At 41.8% G+C, this 16867-nt stretch overlaps 1 protein-coding gene across 2 annotated transcripts in view; it reads right to left on the bottom strand.

Annotated features, from left to right (window-relative positions):
- Positions 1–16334, bottom strand: part of cpeb4b (cytoplasmic polyadenylation element binding protein 4b) — a 35156-nt gene extending 18822 nt beyond the window's left edge. For both annotated transcript variants that reach the window (XM_039776804.1, XM_039776805.1), the window contains exons 1-3: positions 15904–16334; positions 13857–15094; positions 1847–1937 (exon numbers count right to left, since the gene is read on the bottom strand). In XM_039776804.1, the coding sequence (XP_039632738.1) occupies positions 1847–1937; positions 13857–15047 (1282 nt within the window). In that variant the 5' untranslated portion in view covers positions 15048–15094; positions 15904–16334. The remainder of the gene's footprint in view (positions 1–1846; positions 1938–13856; positions 15095–15903) is intronic.
- Positions 16335–16867: the final 533 nt, after the last annotated feature.

Below are 16867 nucleotides of genomic sequence, written 5' to 3' on the forward strand. Positions count from 1 at the left end.
TACGCACATGTGTAAAAATGCCCAACGGTAATAATCAAATCCATATACAGTAAAGTTTCAAAGACCAGGATAACATGGATTTACACTGACCCGGAAATAAAAAGCTGCAGGGGTGCACCCATAGCCTACATCAGTTTATCTGTATGCTAACAAATCCGCTCTTAAATACAACGCCTAAGCTCCCATCAGCCCTGTATTCTCTCTGTGTCGCCTTCTTAAAATGCATGGGGAAAAAAAAATATTTTTAATTCAGAGTGGGAAGGAGAGAAAATGAAGAGGAAGATGTGAACTGACCTCTCATGTTATTGTTGATCACAACACTAAAAGCAGACAAAAGCAGTCTAAAAATCTGATCTGTGGAGGAAGTGAAACTTCTCTGTTAAGAAGGGCTGTTTAGTTGTGAATAAGTGTGTGTGAGCAGTTATCAGCTCTACCTTGAAGTGCAACACTCCTTGGCCAATGAAATACAATCATGACACGCACTTATTTGTTATCTTTATCGCATATATTTGATGTTAATTTATGAGAGTAGGTCGATTAACATTTAATTTTATTAGAGCATATGCTGCCATAACACTAACATCTATTTAAGGTGCTTGACAACATTTTCGGAGGCTTAATCATTATTTTTGGAGCTTTCGATTTATATTTTAAAACCAATTTAAAAGAGGTGATACATACCATGGATAAATATTGTGCGCCAACCATGTACGGAAATATGTCAAATTTGCATCACACGTGCTAAAAATAACACCTCGAGAAGGACTGCTAAAGCAGGAAAATAAGTAGGTTTATTTCCTATTCAAAATGACATGCTATTTATGGCTCATCAGAATTAATGAAATCCAAATATAATAGGGATGCACCGAATATTCGGCCACCGAAAATGTTCGGCCGAAAATGGCCCAAAAGGGCATTTTCGGTTTTCGGCCAAAATAATTTTATCACCGAAACAATACGGCAATACAGAAACCGCGACCTGCACGTGTGTCAGTACCCAATCCGATCCACCTGCAAAGCGTCTCCTAAGCAAAGACGTTGAGACGGACCACGGAGTGAAAACAATGAAAAGTACGCTCTTAGAGTCCGTCAGCACACGTTTCAGTGAGATCTGTTCGGATCCTCTGCACTTCATCGCGACTGTACTTGATCCGCGTTATAAAGACAATTACTTGGATGCGGAAATAAAGCAGGGCGCACGAGAAATGATCCAGGCCGCGATGGATGCGGAGAACCCGCGTGGAGACGGAGGCATGGAGCAGCGCCCAGCGCAGGAGGAGATCAGAGCGCAGAAAAAAAAGACTCGTCTCTCTGCACCAGATGAGGGGCATGCACCCTCGTTGTCTGATATGTTCGGTGAAATCCTGCAAGAAAGTGCCTCAAATAATAATAATAATAATAATAATAATAATAATAATAATAATAATAATAATAACAACAATAGGTAAGCTATTCTGTTCTTAGGCTACTATATACTGTATGTGACTATCAGATTGTAGCCATATTTCTGCTAGATATTTTTTTAATTAAACTTTAATTTTAATTTATACAATTGCAATGCCTTGATTTTAGTAAAGTTAGTACACAGTCATAGCCATAAATGCAATGGTACTAATAATTGGCTTAATTTCTTTCGGTGTTTCAGTTTCGGTTTTCGTTTCCTCTTTTTTCGGTTTTCGGTTTCGGCCAAGAATTTTCATTTCGGTGAATCACTAAAATATAATTTTGTTTTGTCCACGTCATGTCATTAGCATTTATGAACTACGTCTCTGCTGTTAACAGAGTGCAAATGGTAGTATAGCCAGTTGTCTGCTTAGTGTTTCATGTTTTTGATTGACATCTTCACCTTTCAGGGTATCCTGCTCGGCCCTCATGATGTCGATCAGGGAGCTCTCCAGTGTGTTCATGTTGAAGCTGTCAAATGACCTGGTGCGTTCCTAAAGAGAGGAGAGAAAGAGGAGAAACACCATTTACATTTCTTTCCCTGCTTCAAAGACATGCAGTTTTTAATAAAACTAATTCAAAATGTGTGGCAGTCAACAGTCTTTAGAGATGAGCAGGTCCATGGGAGCAACTGGAGCGTTATCATTTATCCATATCTTACATCTCTGTAACATTGCCTCAATTAACCCAAGCTGGCCAAAGAGCAAACACAAGACAAGGATACAGCATTCATCTTTATTCACACACAAAAATATACTGTTTTGCAAACCTGACTGCTTCACAATTCAAACATGTCCTGAACAGCCAGGACCAAAGTAAGCTATTAATTAAAAAGTTACAGACACTTTCCCAGTTATCCATGAAGGGTTTTTTACTTCAGTCTTGCTTTACTTTGAGCATATTTCAAAGAAAAATACAAAAGACATGACATCAGTGTCAATTCATATTTCTTTCTACCTTGCTTTGAATACATGCAATGCCGAGATATTGTGAGGATTCGAAAGCACGATGGTCTCTTCATTTAAGATTCTGACACTTTTGGCATTGGCATAGCCTAAATAGCGGGAAGGACAAACAAAACAAATTAGCCCTAGTTTCACATAAGTGGAATTTCAAGTGCTTCACGAATATATTCTGCAAAAGATGTAAAAACTCAGATAAAAAGAAGATGGATAAACATTTAAATAATTTACTTTAGGGTTTCTTTCTTCTGCTTGAATTTCAAGGCCTCAACAACCTCAAGAGACATCTGTATCGCACAGGTGTGTGAACCATTTGAGTGACAAGTATTTCTACAAGTCACTCCTTTGTTTATTTAATTAAATTTCTGTTGTCAGCATTTAATTTATTTTTGTCTTATTGTTTGGTGAGATTATATTGTATTTTTAAAAACTAAACAATTCCCCTCTTCACATGGTGTGTATGTATGTGTGTGTGTGTGTGTGTGTTTGTTTAACTGCTGTGTTACTTGAAAACCTAAGTGACTAACTAACTGAGCTAAAAGTTCACTCATTCAATGAGGCAGCATAATGGAAGTCAACGGTAAAACCAGCAGTAGAACGAAGAAGGAGCCAACAGCTTTGTCACCTACAAACAAGGGCATCCTTGGCATACCAACCATACTGTAAATGTTTGTATGCACACACAAAGATGTGTAAGAGAACAAACAACCATTCCAATGTGTATACACAAAATATGTGCACACGTCAAAAACATGTGCCTACGCACGCACGCACGCACGCACGCACACACACACACACACACACACACCAAGTGCCATGCTGATAAGGCTTCTGTTTTGACTCCACCTCAGCCAAACTAAATATACAGCCTCTGACAACAACTTTAACTGATAAACTCTTTTGGTTTTCCTTCTATCCAAAACAACCACAATTCAGGCGGACACTGCTGCTAAAGACGACCATAAACAAATCATATCCTCCTTGTTTACATTTACAGCTGGTGCTAAATGTCTCCACAACATCACGCGACTGACTGGCTCAGTCCTTCCTCTGTCTCTTCCCCATTTCCCAGCCATTCTCCAACGCCACCTTAAAAGCAGAAATACCTTTAGAACAGTTTTCTATTTAAGTGCGGCAGAGACCTCACACTGCACAGAGCCAATGACTCTTCTGGCTACAAGTTGTTCAATAAACTGTACAACGTGACTCAAATGTTTAGTCATGAGTATTTATTTTTTTCTTAACTGTCTGGTCAGGACTGAAATAAACTTCTTTTCCTTTCCGCATCATATCCATTGTATCAGCCACTTGGCTATTTTATTATTATTATTTATTAAGTACATCTGTGGAAAAAAATAATAATGGCATACTTAAATAATATAAATTGTAGAAACCATTAACTATTTAATGACAGTATTTGCAGAGATATCCAACAATGCTCTAACCTAGGCATTAGCATTTCATGTTTGCAGTTTATGTATATATGGTATTTGCAAAACGCACTAACATGAGCATTTTAAACACCAGAGTAACAATATTTAACACAGGGACAAGGAGTAGAACCTCCCTGAACTATAAAGATACAAAAAATAGCAATGCCTGAATACATCTCTTGAGCTTAGTTTTTGCTATAAGATTTATATCTGCAAAACATCCGCTTAGAGTTGATTGAGGCTGACAAGATGCTGACAGAACAATCGAGAAACTGTGAGTTTTTTGATGATGACATGACTCACAGCCTCTTGAAACTTGCAAAACTTGTGAACAGTAAGGTGTTACAGATAATAAAGATTCACTCTGCAACAGAATGGCTTATTTGTCTTCTACCCTAAACTTAATAGAGAATTTTTGTCTGGATTTACTCTTAAAGAGAAAATCCAGACATTTCCAGAACAGCCACCATTGTTTGGTAGTTTAAAATGAATAAGCAGGTGTAGCAACAGTTTGAATTGAGGTCTGATTGAGGTCTATTGGGCAGCCTACTTGACATCACAATACAAATAAAGCCTGACATTGTGTGAAAGCCTGTTTATTAAAGTGAGCTATAAGTCAAAATTAAATCTACAATCCTGACAAAATAATACCAGAATGTGCAACACTGGTATGTCAAATTGACCGCCCCTGAAAAGTCTGAAACTTCCTGACATCAACACTGCCTGACCAGCTCTGCCCTTGACCTGACTGATAATGGGCCAGCCTTGCACAACAAGAATTACCCAATATGCCTGTCAACCTGTAAGTAACCGATCTGTATAGTCAATCACTCTCCAGTCACCACTTTGTCTTTCCAACAAATAGGCATTCATCTATGCATAACCTCTGTATTATGTACACATTTGTCCCCATGTTACAAAAATTGGGTCAATGTCTGTGGAGAATGGTCTGAAAGCAAAACCACCTTGGGAAGAAAAGTTCATATCGTACCGTGTTGCTTCATGAACTCAACAGGGGTGAAATGCTTAAGGGTTCAGAAAAACAGAACAGAGTCTGTGAACTATATAACCAAAGGTCGGGGCAGGCAGGGAGCACACTTTTTTATCTACTGTCTGCTGTCTGCAGCGGCTCCCAAAATCCAATAGCTACTTTTATTATCTGATCAGTCAAAGAGCTTGGTTGGATGTCTGGCACACACTGGCTGATGAAACAGCCAAAAAATCTCCAGCTGTAGCCAAAATTTCACCAGCATTTTGGCTGATGTAGATGTGTAGATTTCCCACACTGACAGAGGGAACATACTAACACAGGGATGACATGGTAGAAGAATACACCCAGTGCACACTCTCTCCCTCAAAACAAATATCAACACAGGGATCTAGGCCAGACTAGGTCTACTATTTTCTCATATCCGCCTCAGTATCTTGTGTGGACTTAGGCTATTGCTTTAGGTCAAATAAACCAAACATTGAAAGGCAAGGGAGGCAGAAACAAGTGAAGGACTGGTTACTGTGGGAAGTATACACCACTAGTGGATATATCTGAGCATAGGCAAGTACATAAACACATTAGACAAACACAGACAGGTTTAACATGAAAGTGCAAGATTTCTGGGATCTGCTGCATTTTTAGAGGTTATGGTATTTTTGTAGTATACTATGATAACTGGGCAGAAGTAGCAAGCATAAGCTCTTCCTGGTCAAAAATGTAATGCTTTCATCGGGTGTCATTATTCTTTATCGTACCATCTTCTTGTTACGGTTATATTTTGGCTGACGTAGTACTGCAAGGTAATCCTATTATGTTGTTTAGAAGAATAGGAATTCATTTTGTGGCCGAGATATGGCGGGCATGAGGCCTGGCTGGTGCTCTGCAGTTGCTAAGCATTAGCCTGGAGAAGTGCAGAGAGTGATTAATCATCAGAGTCATACATCCTTCTGTCTCTCAACAACTGGCCAGTTGACCACCAAATTACTCATCCCTGACTGATTGCAGGACACGCACACGCACACGCACACACACACACACACACACACACACACACACACACACACACACACACACACACACACACACACACACACACACACACACACACACACACACACACACACACACACACACACACAACACGTGGGTAAGCAGAAAAAGTACAATCATCATGACCCAATCTAGTTAACGCTAAATGGATTAAAATGGCGAGACACAGTGACACCCCTTGTTTTTTACAGTGGCCGTCAATAAAAACCTGCATGATGGATCGATTTACATTAGACAGCATGGCAAAGTGCATCTACCAAGCCCTGTTACCATTTTTTGAATATTTGACCCTGGATCAACAAATAGGTACTGAATTGATCTAAAAGTACTGGGATTAACAAGTTAGGAATGCATCATCAAATTTGGAATCATCCCTTTGAAAAGAGGCAGCGTGTGCTCAGTGGATCAGAGAATGTGCATTGTGGGAGGCATGAACTCTAAACTGGGCTTATTAGATTAAATTACCATGACCTATTATAGGTTCATTTATCAGTGTTTTATAACCAAACAGTCTAGTCAATATAAAGTACACACACTGCGTCTGTATGAATTAGTTTCTTCCTATAAAAAGGGGTAAGACCTATGTGTTTTCATAGCTCATCGGAAAGACCTGACAAAATAGTACTGTGATCATTTGGTCCAATGCAACTTAGCCAATGCTACCTGAACTCTGAAGAATACTAGCTGCAAAGATTTGTCGATTAGTTGATCGACAGACAATAAATCAGCAACTGTTGAACTGTTGAGAATGGATTTATCATGCCAAAAATATGATGTTTCCAGCTTCTCAAATGTGAAGATTTGCTGAGTGTCTTTGTCTTCACATTATTTTAAACTGAATACATTTGGATTTTCAACTGCTGGTCCAAAAAACAATACATTTTGATGACATTAACTTGGGCTCTAGGAAATTGTGGCGGGAATTTTTCATTATTTTCTGATGTTTTATGGACTAAACGATTCATCAACAAAATAATGTAGTCAGATTTAAAAAGGTAAAAGGACGGACAAAGCGCTTTACAATTTGTACCAAGACCTAGCCAGTTGGCCTGCTTGTTGCTTGCTTCACATGCCCATAGTCATCTCCAACTGCTGTCACAAATCAACGATAGATGATGGTATTGGGGATTTGTTTAACTGTAAAGTGAAAAAAGCTTGAAATAACAAAGTGGATCAGATTGCTTGTAATGTACACAGCCTCTCAACTCTAGACAGGTTTTAATCTTAACCACCACAAAACAGAGAGGACAACCTCCAACAGATTTTGATGACATAAAGGGAAGTAAAAAATGATTAAATACAGCAAGCTGTGGGTGATTAACTCCAACATGAATCTTCCATGTCACCTGCCTGTTAATGAAAAATGGAAGTTGAGGGAGGGTGGAAAAGGGAACAAGGTAAAAGACATAAGAATATGTGGGCGCAGTAGGATTTTTAGGTTTTTAAGAGGCTAGAGATTATGACACCATCCACCTCACATTCATTCGTGGGAAGGCTGATTTTTTTTCCCTTATTTTTTGTGCATCCAATCACATGCCCAAGACAACATGGAGAGAGAGGAAGCCCAAAGCAATGAAGGGAAGGGGAAAATAGCAGATGAAAGAAAGGGGATGATGGAGAGAGGGAAAGTGAGTAGTGAGGTAAGGCAGAGTAAAAAGAGACGAAAGGAAGGCAGGCAGGAAAGGGAAGCAGGTTGAGCTTTTGATGCTTGCGATTATGTTTCTTCCTGGTCAAAGTATTTCAAAGGCCTGCTATGACATTAAATACCCCCAACTGTCAAAAACAACCTATTACCCAGTGTTGGCTGAAAGGTGTGTGTGTGTGTGTGTGTGTGGGGTGGGGGATAGAGGCAGGGGTTCCAGCAGTATTTGCACTGCTTGCGGATTTAACTGAACTGACTCCTTTATTATATGCAATGAGCTAGGCTAAATGCAATATGACGCTTCCGCATAGACTCCACTCTCTCTTCTTCCTTTGTTAAGACACATGTGCACAAGACATAGGCCAGGGACTAATTAGGGCTCATGCACTCATGGGCATGAGCACATACACACAACACAAGCTTTCTTTTTTCCTGTTTCAGAGCATCTGTCAAGGGTGTGAGAAGGGCACAATGAGGCTGTATGAGCAGCAGAGTTATGTGCTTGCCAGCACAGCTCAGGCCGCTCATTAGTCTAAAAAACATTTCTGTCATTTAACACCAATGTCACAAGGACCACAGGTAATGGCTGAAACATCAGGCCTCTACAGTTTGATGGCTCTGAGTGTCTGTTTGTAGACAGGCAACGCTAGAGAATTACGTGCACACATGAATAAGAAGGCTACCTGAAAAGACTGAAGCTTTTTGCTTCAAAGTAAACCCAGGCACTGACAATCACTGCATGATTTCTAATACTTGCCTAAAAACTGTCATATTGATTAGATTGCCTTTCAAACAATCAGAGGTAAAACAGCGGTGTCAAGTCACAGGTGTTTAACATTTGTTTCCACTGCAGGCCTGAAGAGCTAGCTTAATAATGTACCTTCATATAACAGCACTGTGTACAAGGCTGCAGTATATCTAAGCTACACAAACAGAGAGTAGGGAGCGGTAACCAACAGTTACCCAGGTAGCTTACTGAGCCAATATCCTGTCCTGGCTTGCTCGCCTTCAGGCCCTGCAGGTCTTGGTCTGGTCACAGGCAGAGGTGTCAAAAGTATTCACATTCATTACTCAAGTAGAAGTATATATACTAGGGTTTAAAAAGACTTCTGTAGAAGTTGAAGTATAAACTCAAGCTTTTTACTCAAGTAAAAGTACTGGTTTCAAAACTACTTAAAGTATAAAAGTAAAAGTAATGTAAGGGGGAAAAAATGCCACTAAGGACAACAGCTTAGGCCGTGCCACAGGGGCCTGTAGTGCACTATCCCACCTCCACAAAAAAACATTTTTCTAAAGGCCATAATGACTATAATGTTATATTAAAATGTTAATGTTTCAGCCGCATTTACGCGCATTGAAAAAGGAACGCATTTTAGTACAGTGCAAATACGTTAAAGAACCATATATGTGTACTACTGAGCATTAACATGTTTCATGGAGCGGAAGATATGATGACTAGTTGCCTATGAGTGTTGTAATTAGCTTGTGGTACTTGGGTGCGCAGAGCTTGCAGCGCATTCGAAAGGAGTTGTTTTGCATCCAACCATTCCGAAAAATTCTTCAAGGTACGGCCAGGGATGTAGAAGGGTTGGCTGGTCTTCCTGGCTACCAACCTCCTCGCTGGTGCTTGGTTGGGACATTTCGCTCGAGTTCGCTTGTGTCTCTGCCACGTACATCTTCGTACTAGGCTACATCTTCTTATATACTGTCTATGGGCTACAGACGTCTGCTCTTTCCTTGCTGGAGTGTGACGTGATTTGTGTCATGTGCACGTGCGATGGATCGCGTACAAACCAATAGGGTGTCGGAATGTTATACTGTATGTTTATACTTCTCATCCAACCACAATCAAATTCACTCGATCCGGATGACGCAATTTATCTGGATAGGTTTTTGGTTTTTTTGAATGATGACAAGCCAGAATGAAAACAAGCCAAAATAGAATAGGAGTAAAGAGGCTATTTTTTTAAATGTAAGGAGTAGAAAGTACAGATAATTGTGTGAAAATGTAAGGCGTAGAAGTAAAAAGTCTGCTGTAAAATAATTACTCCAGTAAAGTATAGACACCCAAAATTTCTACTTAAGTAAGGTAACAAAGTATTTGTACTTTGTTACTTGACACCTCTGGTCACAGGCCAAATTTACCAATCTGAATGAGCCCAGTACACCTGGCACAGCAGCAGACCTCGGACCGTGAACTTCACAGGTGAGGAGGAATTAGGGAGGTAGAAAAGACAGAAAATTTGCATGGGTGATTTTGTTTCCTCCCACAATCCAAAGAGGTTAGGTTAATTGGCAACATGGGTGTGAATTATGAGTGTGAATGGTTGTCTCTATGTGCTAGCCCTGTGATTGACTGGTGACATGTCAAAAGTGTACCCTGCCTCTCGCCAAATGTCAGCTGGGATTGGCTCCAGTCTCGCCGCAATATCAAGGATAAGCAGGTATAGCTAATGGATGGAAAGTAAGAAAAGCACGAGAGACGAAAAAGAAAAGCAAGGAAGGCTTTCATGGCCTTTAAAAAGTACAAATTATTGGCCTGAGGCTAGTTACTAGCTGACCAGTGTATTAGCAGTTAGCAGCAGTGCTCCTGGCCTGGAGCCCATCCCAAATACTAAAGCTGCTCTAATACAGCAGTGGCCCTGCCTGCTGCAGCAACAGCCACAGTACATTTTCTCCCTCTGTGTGCCATGGTGCTGTACACCATTTTGGATAAAATATCCACCTAATGGCATATGACCTTGCTCTCAAACTGCATCTACACATTTCCTCATATACACACACATAAATGTCATGGCCTAAGGCAATTACAAGACAACGCCAAACTCCATGAAAGTGGACAGAAAGAGGGATCTTTGCTTTAGCAGCTAGCTTTTGTAACATACCTCACCAGTGACATATCACTGTTTTAATGTGTGTTCCTATCTACTGAATAGCATCTAACTGCAAATGTTACCGAAGTGCAGCAACTCTCTGTAGAGCTGTGTGTTACAGTCACATCTAATCCAAAAGTGTACAGATAAACCGACACTTTGATGAACAAACTTTGATTGTACAGGAGGCAGAAAAAAAAAATGTGAATACTAAAGCTAAAGCCACTCATCCTTCATCTGTTGTGTCAGTGCTAAAATGGAGACAGTTGGAGAGGGCTTTTAGAGAAACCATGTGACAACAGTTCCTCATGGGGTCTGTTTAGTTCAGAGTTACAGGAGCTACTGTATTTCAATTGCCAAACCCGGGGGTGCCTTGTGTAAGGCAACATGTCATCAGTCATCTGAACAGTGCATGATCTCGACAAGCACAGTTTTTCTTTTTTTCTTTTTTTTTTAAACAAAGCTATTGGTCTAATGTTTGTCGTTATTGCAATTCTTCAGCAAAGGCAATAAAATGGAAGTGAATGTAAATGAAATGGCCTAATGGCCTATAGATCTTAAAGACTGAAGTACACTGAGGAGGCCTCTGACGAATAAACTTCACAATTGGTATCCTGTGTAATAATTTAACAGGAGTTTCTATAGTGCAGGCTTCAACGTTGCAACATGAGTTTACGGTTCAGAAAAAAACACGACATATGGTTTATCATTTGATATGCTTACAATATTTTTTACAAGCATGTCACACAGAGAGACAATGCTTGCTGTTACCAGCATCTCTGCTGTGAGTCGAGAAACTCGTCCATTGGCTCTCAAAATATAATCCTATATCACCTCAGATCTACCAATTACAAGCCCATAGTTTAAAGGTTAAGCGTCAATATACATCTTCATTTTTTTCTAACCTAGACCTATATTATTAATTCCTTGTTCTTTAGAAATTGGTTATACTTACATAATCACACACACACACACACACACACACACACACACACACACACACACACACACACACACACACACACACACACACACACACACACACACACACACACACACACACACACACACACACACACACACACACACACACACACACCTCCATCTGCCCTCACAGTATCAAGAGGGCAGAAGGACAATGCTACTTTGACTGATCTGATTCAGTCGCAATGCAGAGCAACATACTGCGGCTAAAGTAATGCTAGCTTTAGTTAAATCTGACATGTGGACGTAACAGGAGGACTGTCCACTGCTCAAAATGGACGCAGATTTACAAATTTAGATTGAAAGAGAATTTGCTAACAGACCAAGGTTCTTTTTTAAGCAGCATCTACAACCATTTACTGTCGCTAGTTAAGTTGTGAATATTCATTGAAATGATTTGGAACAGACCAAATATGAACCTGGCCCTATGACTGCCTACAGTAATTAGGCTGTAAACTAATGGTAAATATCTACTTAAAATACGCAAGACATGTCAATACAACAACCTTACCGTTTGGCCTGAGGTGCCCTGTGAGTCATTAATTGCAAGTAGAGTTAGGGAAATACCTGGGAAGCTTATGGCAAGCAACATTTTCTTACAATTATAAAGTGAGTTAATTTGCTAGTTTATTTTTGGTTCATTCCTGAAAAAAATTGTGATTGATTTGAGATTATGAAGTAGATTTGCCCAATGGATGGGCATGGCCAGGAAATGAAGTAGCTCCTCACTGGTGATCTCTAAGGCCAATTAGAAATGCTGTTCGGCTATTGACATACCGCTGAAACAACACAGGCAAGCAATTATTCAGACAATTTAATACTGTCTATTCCATCCATGATGACATTGGGAACCAATGGCAATCAAGTACCTATGACTGACCAGAAGTTAATTTGACAGAGCAAAAGGAACAAAGGTAAGAAGGCAAAGGATATGCAAAGCCTTTCATCAGGTCATAAGGCCTAGCTGGGCCTATAGCAGCCTTCCTGTCTTCACTCCCGCCTCCCCTAACGACCGACACAATCAATCATGAGCTAGATCAATAAAATGAATTTATCTCCATGCTCCCTTTACTCTCTCCATCAATCCTATCGGCTGTTTTCTACATGTGATTACACAATTATTCAAGCCATCTTCATTGTGAGTGGACCCGGCTATCAAAATTACACTATGAATAGGCTGGCATTTTGAAAACGAGTTGCTAGGCTATGGCAGCCACGACCTGGGTGATTAATAAAGCGGTAATCCTGAAAAACCATTGGGCATTAGGCTTGGGTCATAAATCCACAGTATAGGTTTTTTTTTCTAGCCAGAAGAAAAGAAATCCCATGATGAGGTCTTCTTCTTCGCTGGTGTATCTAGATTTTTCTTTACATCCTAGTCTCTGTCATTTTTGGTCATCCATTCCTATGATCTTTCTCCTCACACCCTCTCTTGCTTTCCCCATTGCTAACTCCCTCTTCCTATCTTTTTTATCTCCATCCATGATGCCTCCCCCACTCGCCACACCCCCACTACTCACTCCAACCCCCCAGCTCGTATACGTGTCACACACCACTGCAGTGACAGAGCCACATTAGTCATAATCAGGGACTTCCACATACAGCTGTGGAAGTACAGAGTCCAACGACTGCTTCCTAAACTAACACGATACCAAATGTATTATGTAAATCCATACCCTCCCCCCATGTCTAAAAATAGCAGCTATACCACATACTGTAATAAAATCAACAGCTAACATTAATGACACATTGGTGTTTAATCATTCAGGCAGCAAGCAGCTACTGCTGAAAAATATTCACACAGAATTAGGGATGCACCGATACCAGTACTTGGGTGTCGGTGCGATACTGTGCTCATGTACTCGTAAAACTACCCCGATACAACCGCCCCCGATACCACTTTATGGCAAAGTGACATTAGCCTAAATAGATAGATAAATATAATGCTTTGCATTACGTCTGTGTTTTAACATTGATGTGTTTACTACTATTGCCAGGCAGCCTGCTTTCCTTTACTTCCGGTTTCTTCCTCTGTCTGTACACCCTCTGGTGTTTCGGAGGGTACTGCAACAAACAATGCGCTGAGCATTAACATTTACGGCGGTGCGAGTATACCCGCACCTAAGCTCTCGTCTTGTCAGTTGAGCAGGTAGTCGAGTAATGTCAGCACTTTGGAGATATTTTACATTTATGTGAAATAGGCGGCAGTGCCATGTTTGTTTAGGAAAACACAAAGTTGAATGTTAACCAGTCAGCAACAGCATCCAGTTGTATATTTACTTTGTTACAGTCAGAAAGTGAAGAACATCTGATGAAAATAAAACATTGTTAGAACTGTAATAGTATTATTAAGTACTCATTTCGGTACTTGGTATCGGCAAGTACCCAAATGTAAGTACTACAGTACTACATACCTACACAGAATAGCATGCCAGAATTACTGCTAAATCATACAATGAGACTATCACAGGAACTGACCTGAAAGGGGAAGATGTTATCACTGCGGCCGACTCCATCATCCATCCAGGACTTGGGGTTGAAGCCTGCGGGACTGTTTCGAGGGTACTTCTGGGATGCCACATGGTTGTTAGGGAAGGTCTTCTTCAGTGGAGAGATAGAGTTGATGGGGGTCATCCCGCCATTCAGCCCTCGGCGATAATCTCTGCCCTGAGACCCTCCCCAGCCACCGCCACCACTACCATAGCCTCCTCCGGGACTCCAGGAGGTGGAGGAGCCAGGGGAGGGAGAGGGGCTCTGGTAGCTGGCAGGACCCCAAGGGGACGGGGGTTTGTTCAGGCTGTTGGACAAATGCGGCAACTGACTGAAAGCCGGATTCCTGTGCGGAAAGGGCGGTGGAGGGTGTGGTGAGGCCGGGGAGCGCCGATGCTGCTGGTGCTGGTTGTGGGGATGTTGGAAGTGGGGGTGTGGTGGGGGAGCCGGGTGGTGCTGGGACAAGGCTGCCGCTGGTCCAATCTGGGGGGAGAAGTTCCCGCCAAACCCTGGACTGACATGGTGTGAGAAGTTCTGGAACAGCAGGGGCCCATTGTTGGCTGAGGCCGCGTTGAAGAAGCTGACGTCCTCATTGATGATGGTTGATGGCGCTGGCGGAATGGCAGCTGACCAGTTGTTGAAGCCAGTAAGCGATGACGAGGTTGTACTAGATTGGACCTGGCCAGTTCCCCCAAGACCAGACGTCTCCTGGTAATCAAAGCCTGTCAAGACAGGAGACTCAAGACGTAACTGCTTCTCTTTTCCGTTACTTCCTTCAGACGTGCCGTTGTCTGTCTTGGCTTCATCTGACCGGGCTTTTTCCAGTTCTGAAATGATCCCACCACCATTCCCACTCTCTTGGTGACTCCCAGGGGACAACTGCTGCTGCTTTTCTTGCGTTTCTTGCATTTCCTGTTGCTGCTGTGCTTTGGGCTTCTCTGGCCCCCCCAGGATTTCGTCTTGCACGCTGTTGTGGGTGGCAGAGGCAGGGAAGAGCCAGGGAGAGCCTCCCGTGGTGCCATTCCCTGCGGCTGTGGTGCTGTTTATGAAAGCGGCAGGGCTCTGCGACACATTTTGGTGGTGGTGTGGGGGCTGCAGATGCGGGTGGATTCGGACCGGGAATGCAGACTTGTTGCCAGTGTTGTTTTGAACTAGGACTCCAAACCCGTAATCCCCCATTTGTTTTCTGCCCCCACACACAAATGCTATCCCGTGATCGTTTGGTCCTATTGAGAGAAGAGCACACAGGATGGCATGCACTGAGTTAGCAGTCAGCCCCTCTCATTCCACTATAGATCAAGGGATTTAGAAACAACTAGGTGATGGCCATAGACATTTTCTAGTGACATAAAAGATCTTTCTTTCCGTTGGGTCTGTTTTACACCCTCAGAGGATTCCTAGACATATGATAATCACACAAGACTGTCATGAATGAGCTCATTCTTTTACAGAACAATCTACCCTTATTACTCTGAGCAGTTGAACAAACCAACCAGTTAACATTACATCTTTAGCTAATTATAACCCCGTGACGTTGCCAGCTTGTAGCTAAGTCTTCAGCTGAGCTGCTGGCAGCCACCAATATAGCTTGAAACATTGCCGTGTCGAGCCGACACAATCTCCATTTGGAGACGTTTTCCTAACACAAAACCAGCTGACAGACAATACATTACCCGCAGTATAACATTAAAGAGATGCCCGCTCTACAAAATATCAATGAATTTTGAGAATATTAACAATAAACCGTCATAACGTTCTGAGGAAAAAACACTCGACCTTGTTTGACAGCTGTCAGGAGTCTGTGGAGTCCAACCTCAAAATGTATCAGACACAAGTCATACAATGAATAGTGCCAGACATTATTGCTCGTTATTACATTGTTACACGTCAAGTAACCGTCGATAGTGAAGCGGTTTCTATAAACTGATTAGACATTTCCATCCGTTGCTAACGTTAGCTATCTAGCTATCAACCGTTAGCATACATGCTAGCTAGCTGGACAGGCTGAATACAGGCGAATAAAATGTCTTTTCACCTTCTGATCCCCACCTTCGACCTCGGCGATGTCTTTGTCGAGATCCTTTCCACGGTATGAAAGCAAGGTGTCCTTGAAAAGAGGAGTGCGTCAGACAAAGCTTTTACAGAGGCGATTTGAGAGCTGGCTACAGTGCAGTTGGTCAGCTTTTTTCTCCCTTCTCCTGACGTGTCCTGCCTGCTCAATGACACAGCTCTCTATCTGCTGCTTCTAATCTGGACGGTGTAATCAAAGAGCTTTGTTAACGTGGCAATGAGTGAAATATATCCGGCCGCTGTTCTTTCACAAGCCTTATTCGATCGGTTTCATTGTTCGTTTGATTTTCAGTATATTTTCTCGCTAAATGTCTTTCCTACAGAGCCAGCCGATTCCTGTGTGCTTCTTCGGGCTGCCCCTCTATCCTGAAACCGACCGTGGCCGAATGACAGCGAGAGATCAGCCGAGACACACTTCCGCTTGTAGCACCACCCTTTCCACCGTTACCACGCCCTCCGAGGGCCACACCTCGGTATGTGATTGGCCGGAACACCGGCAGCCTCGCCTAATTTCTACAACATTTCAAGGCCATGCACCAATAATACATCCATGCCATCCTTAAGTACTGCCCACTGAAAAAAAAGGAGTAAAAAATTCTCCCAGCACGGTCCTGTCCTTTCACGATGCAGCCGGTATCAGGTCGTGAGAAAACTGAGATACCCCCCCCCCCTCCCCCGAAAGGATGGCAATGCCTCCGAAAAAGAGCATCCTTGGCAAAAGCATTTTGATCTCATGCTCCATTGTAAATGGATGATTAAGAGGAAGGTGTGGTATCATTCCAGGAGCTATTTTTGTTATCCATTTTTCTAGGGTAACCCAATTTAGATTTATACATATATAAATTCCATATCCCATAAATTCTACTTTTATGATGCCTGTAATGTTCAGCTTGTGTGGACACTGTCACATAGTTTTTAATTGGATTTTT

The sequence above is a fragment of the Perca fluviatilis genome, chromosome 16, assembly GCF_010015445.1.
Source record: "Perca fluviatilis chromosome 16, GENO_Pfluv_1.0, whole genome shotgun sequence".
Taxonomy (NCBI): Eukaryota; Metazoa; Chordata; class Actinopteri; order Perciformes; family Percidae; genus Perca; species Perca fluviatilis.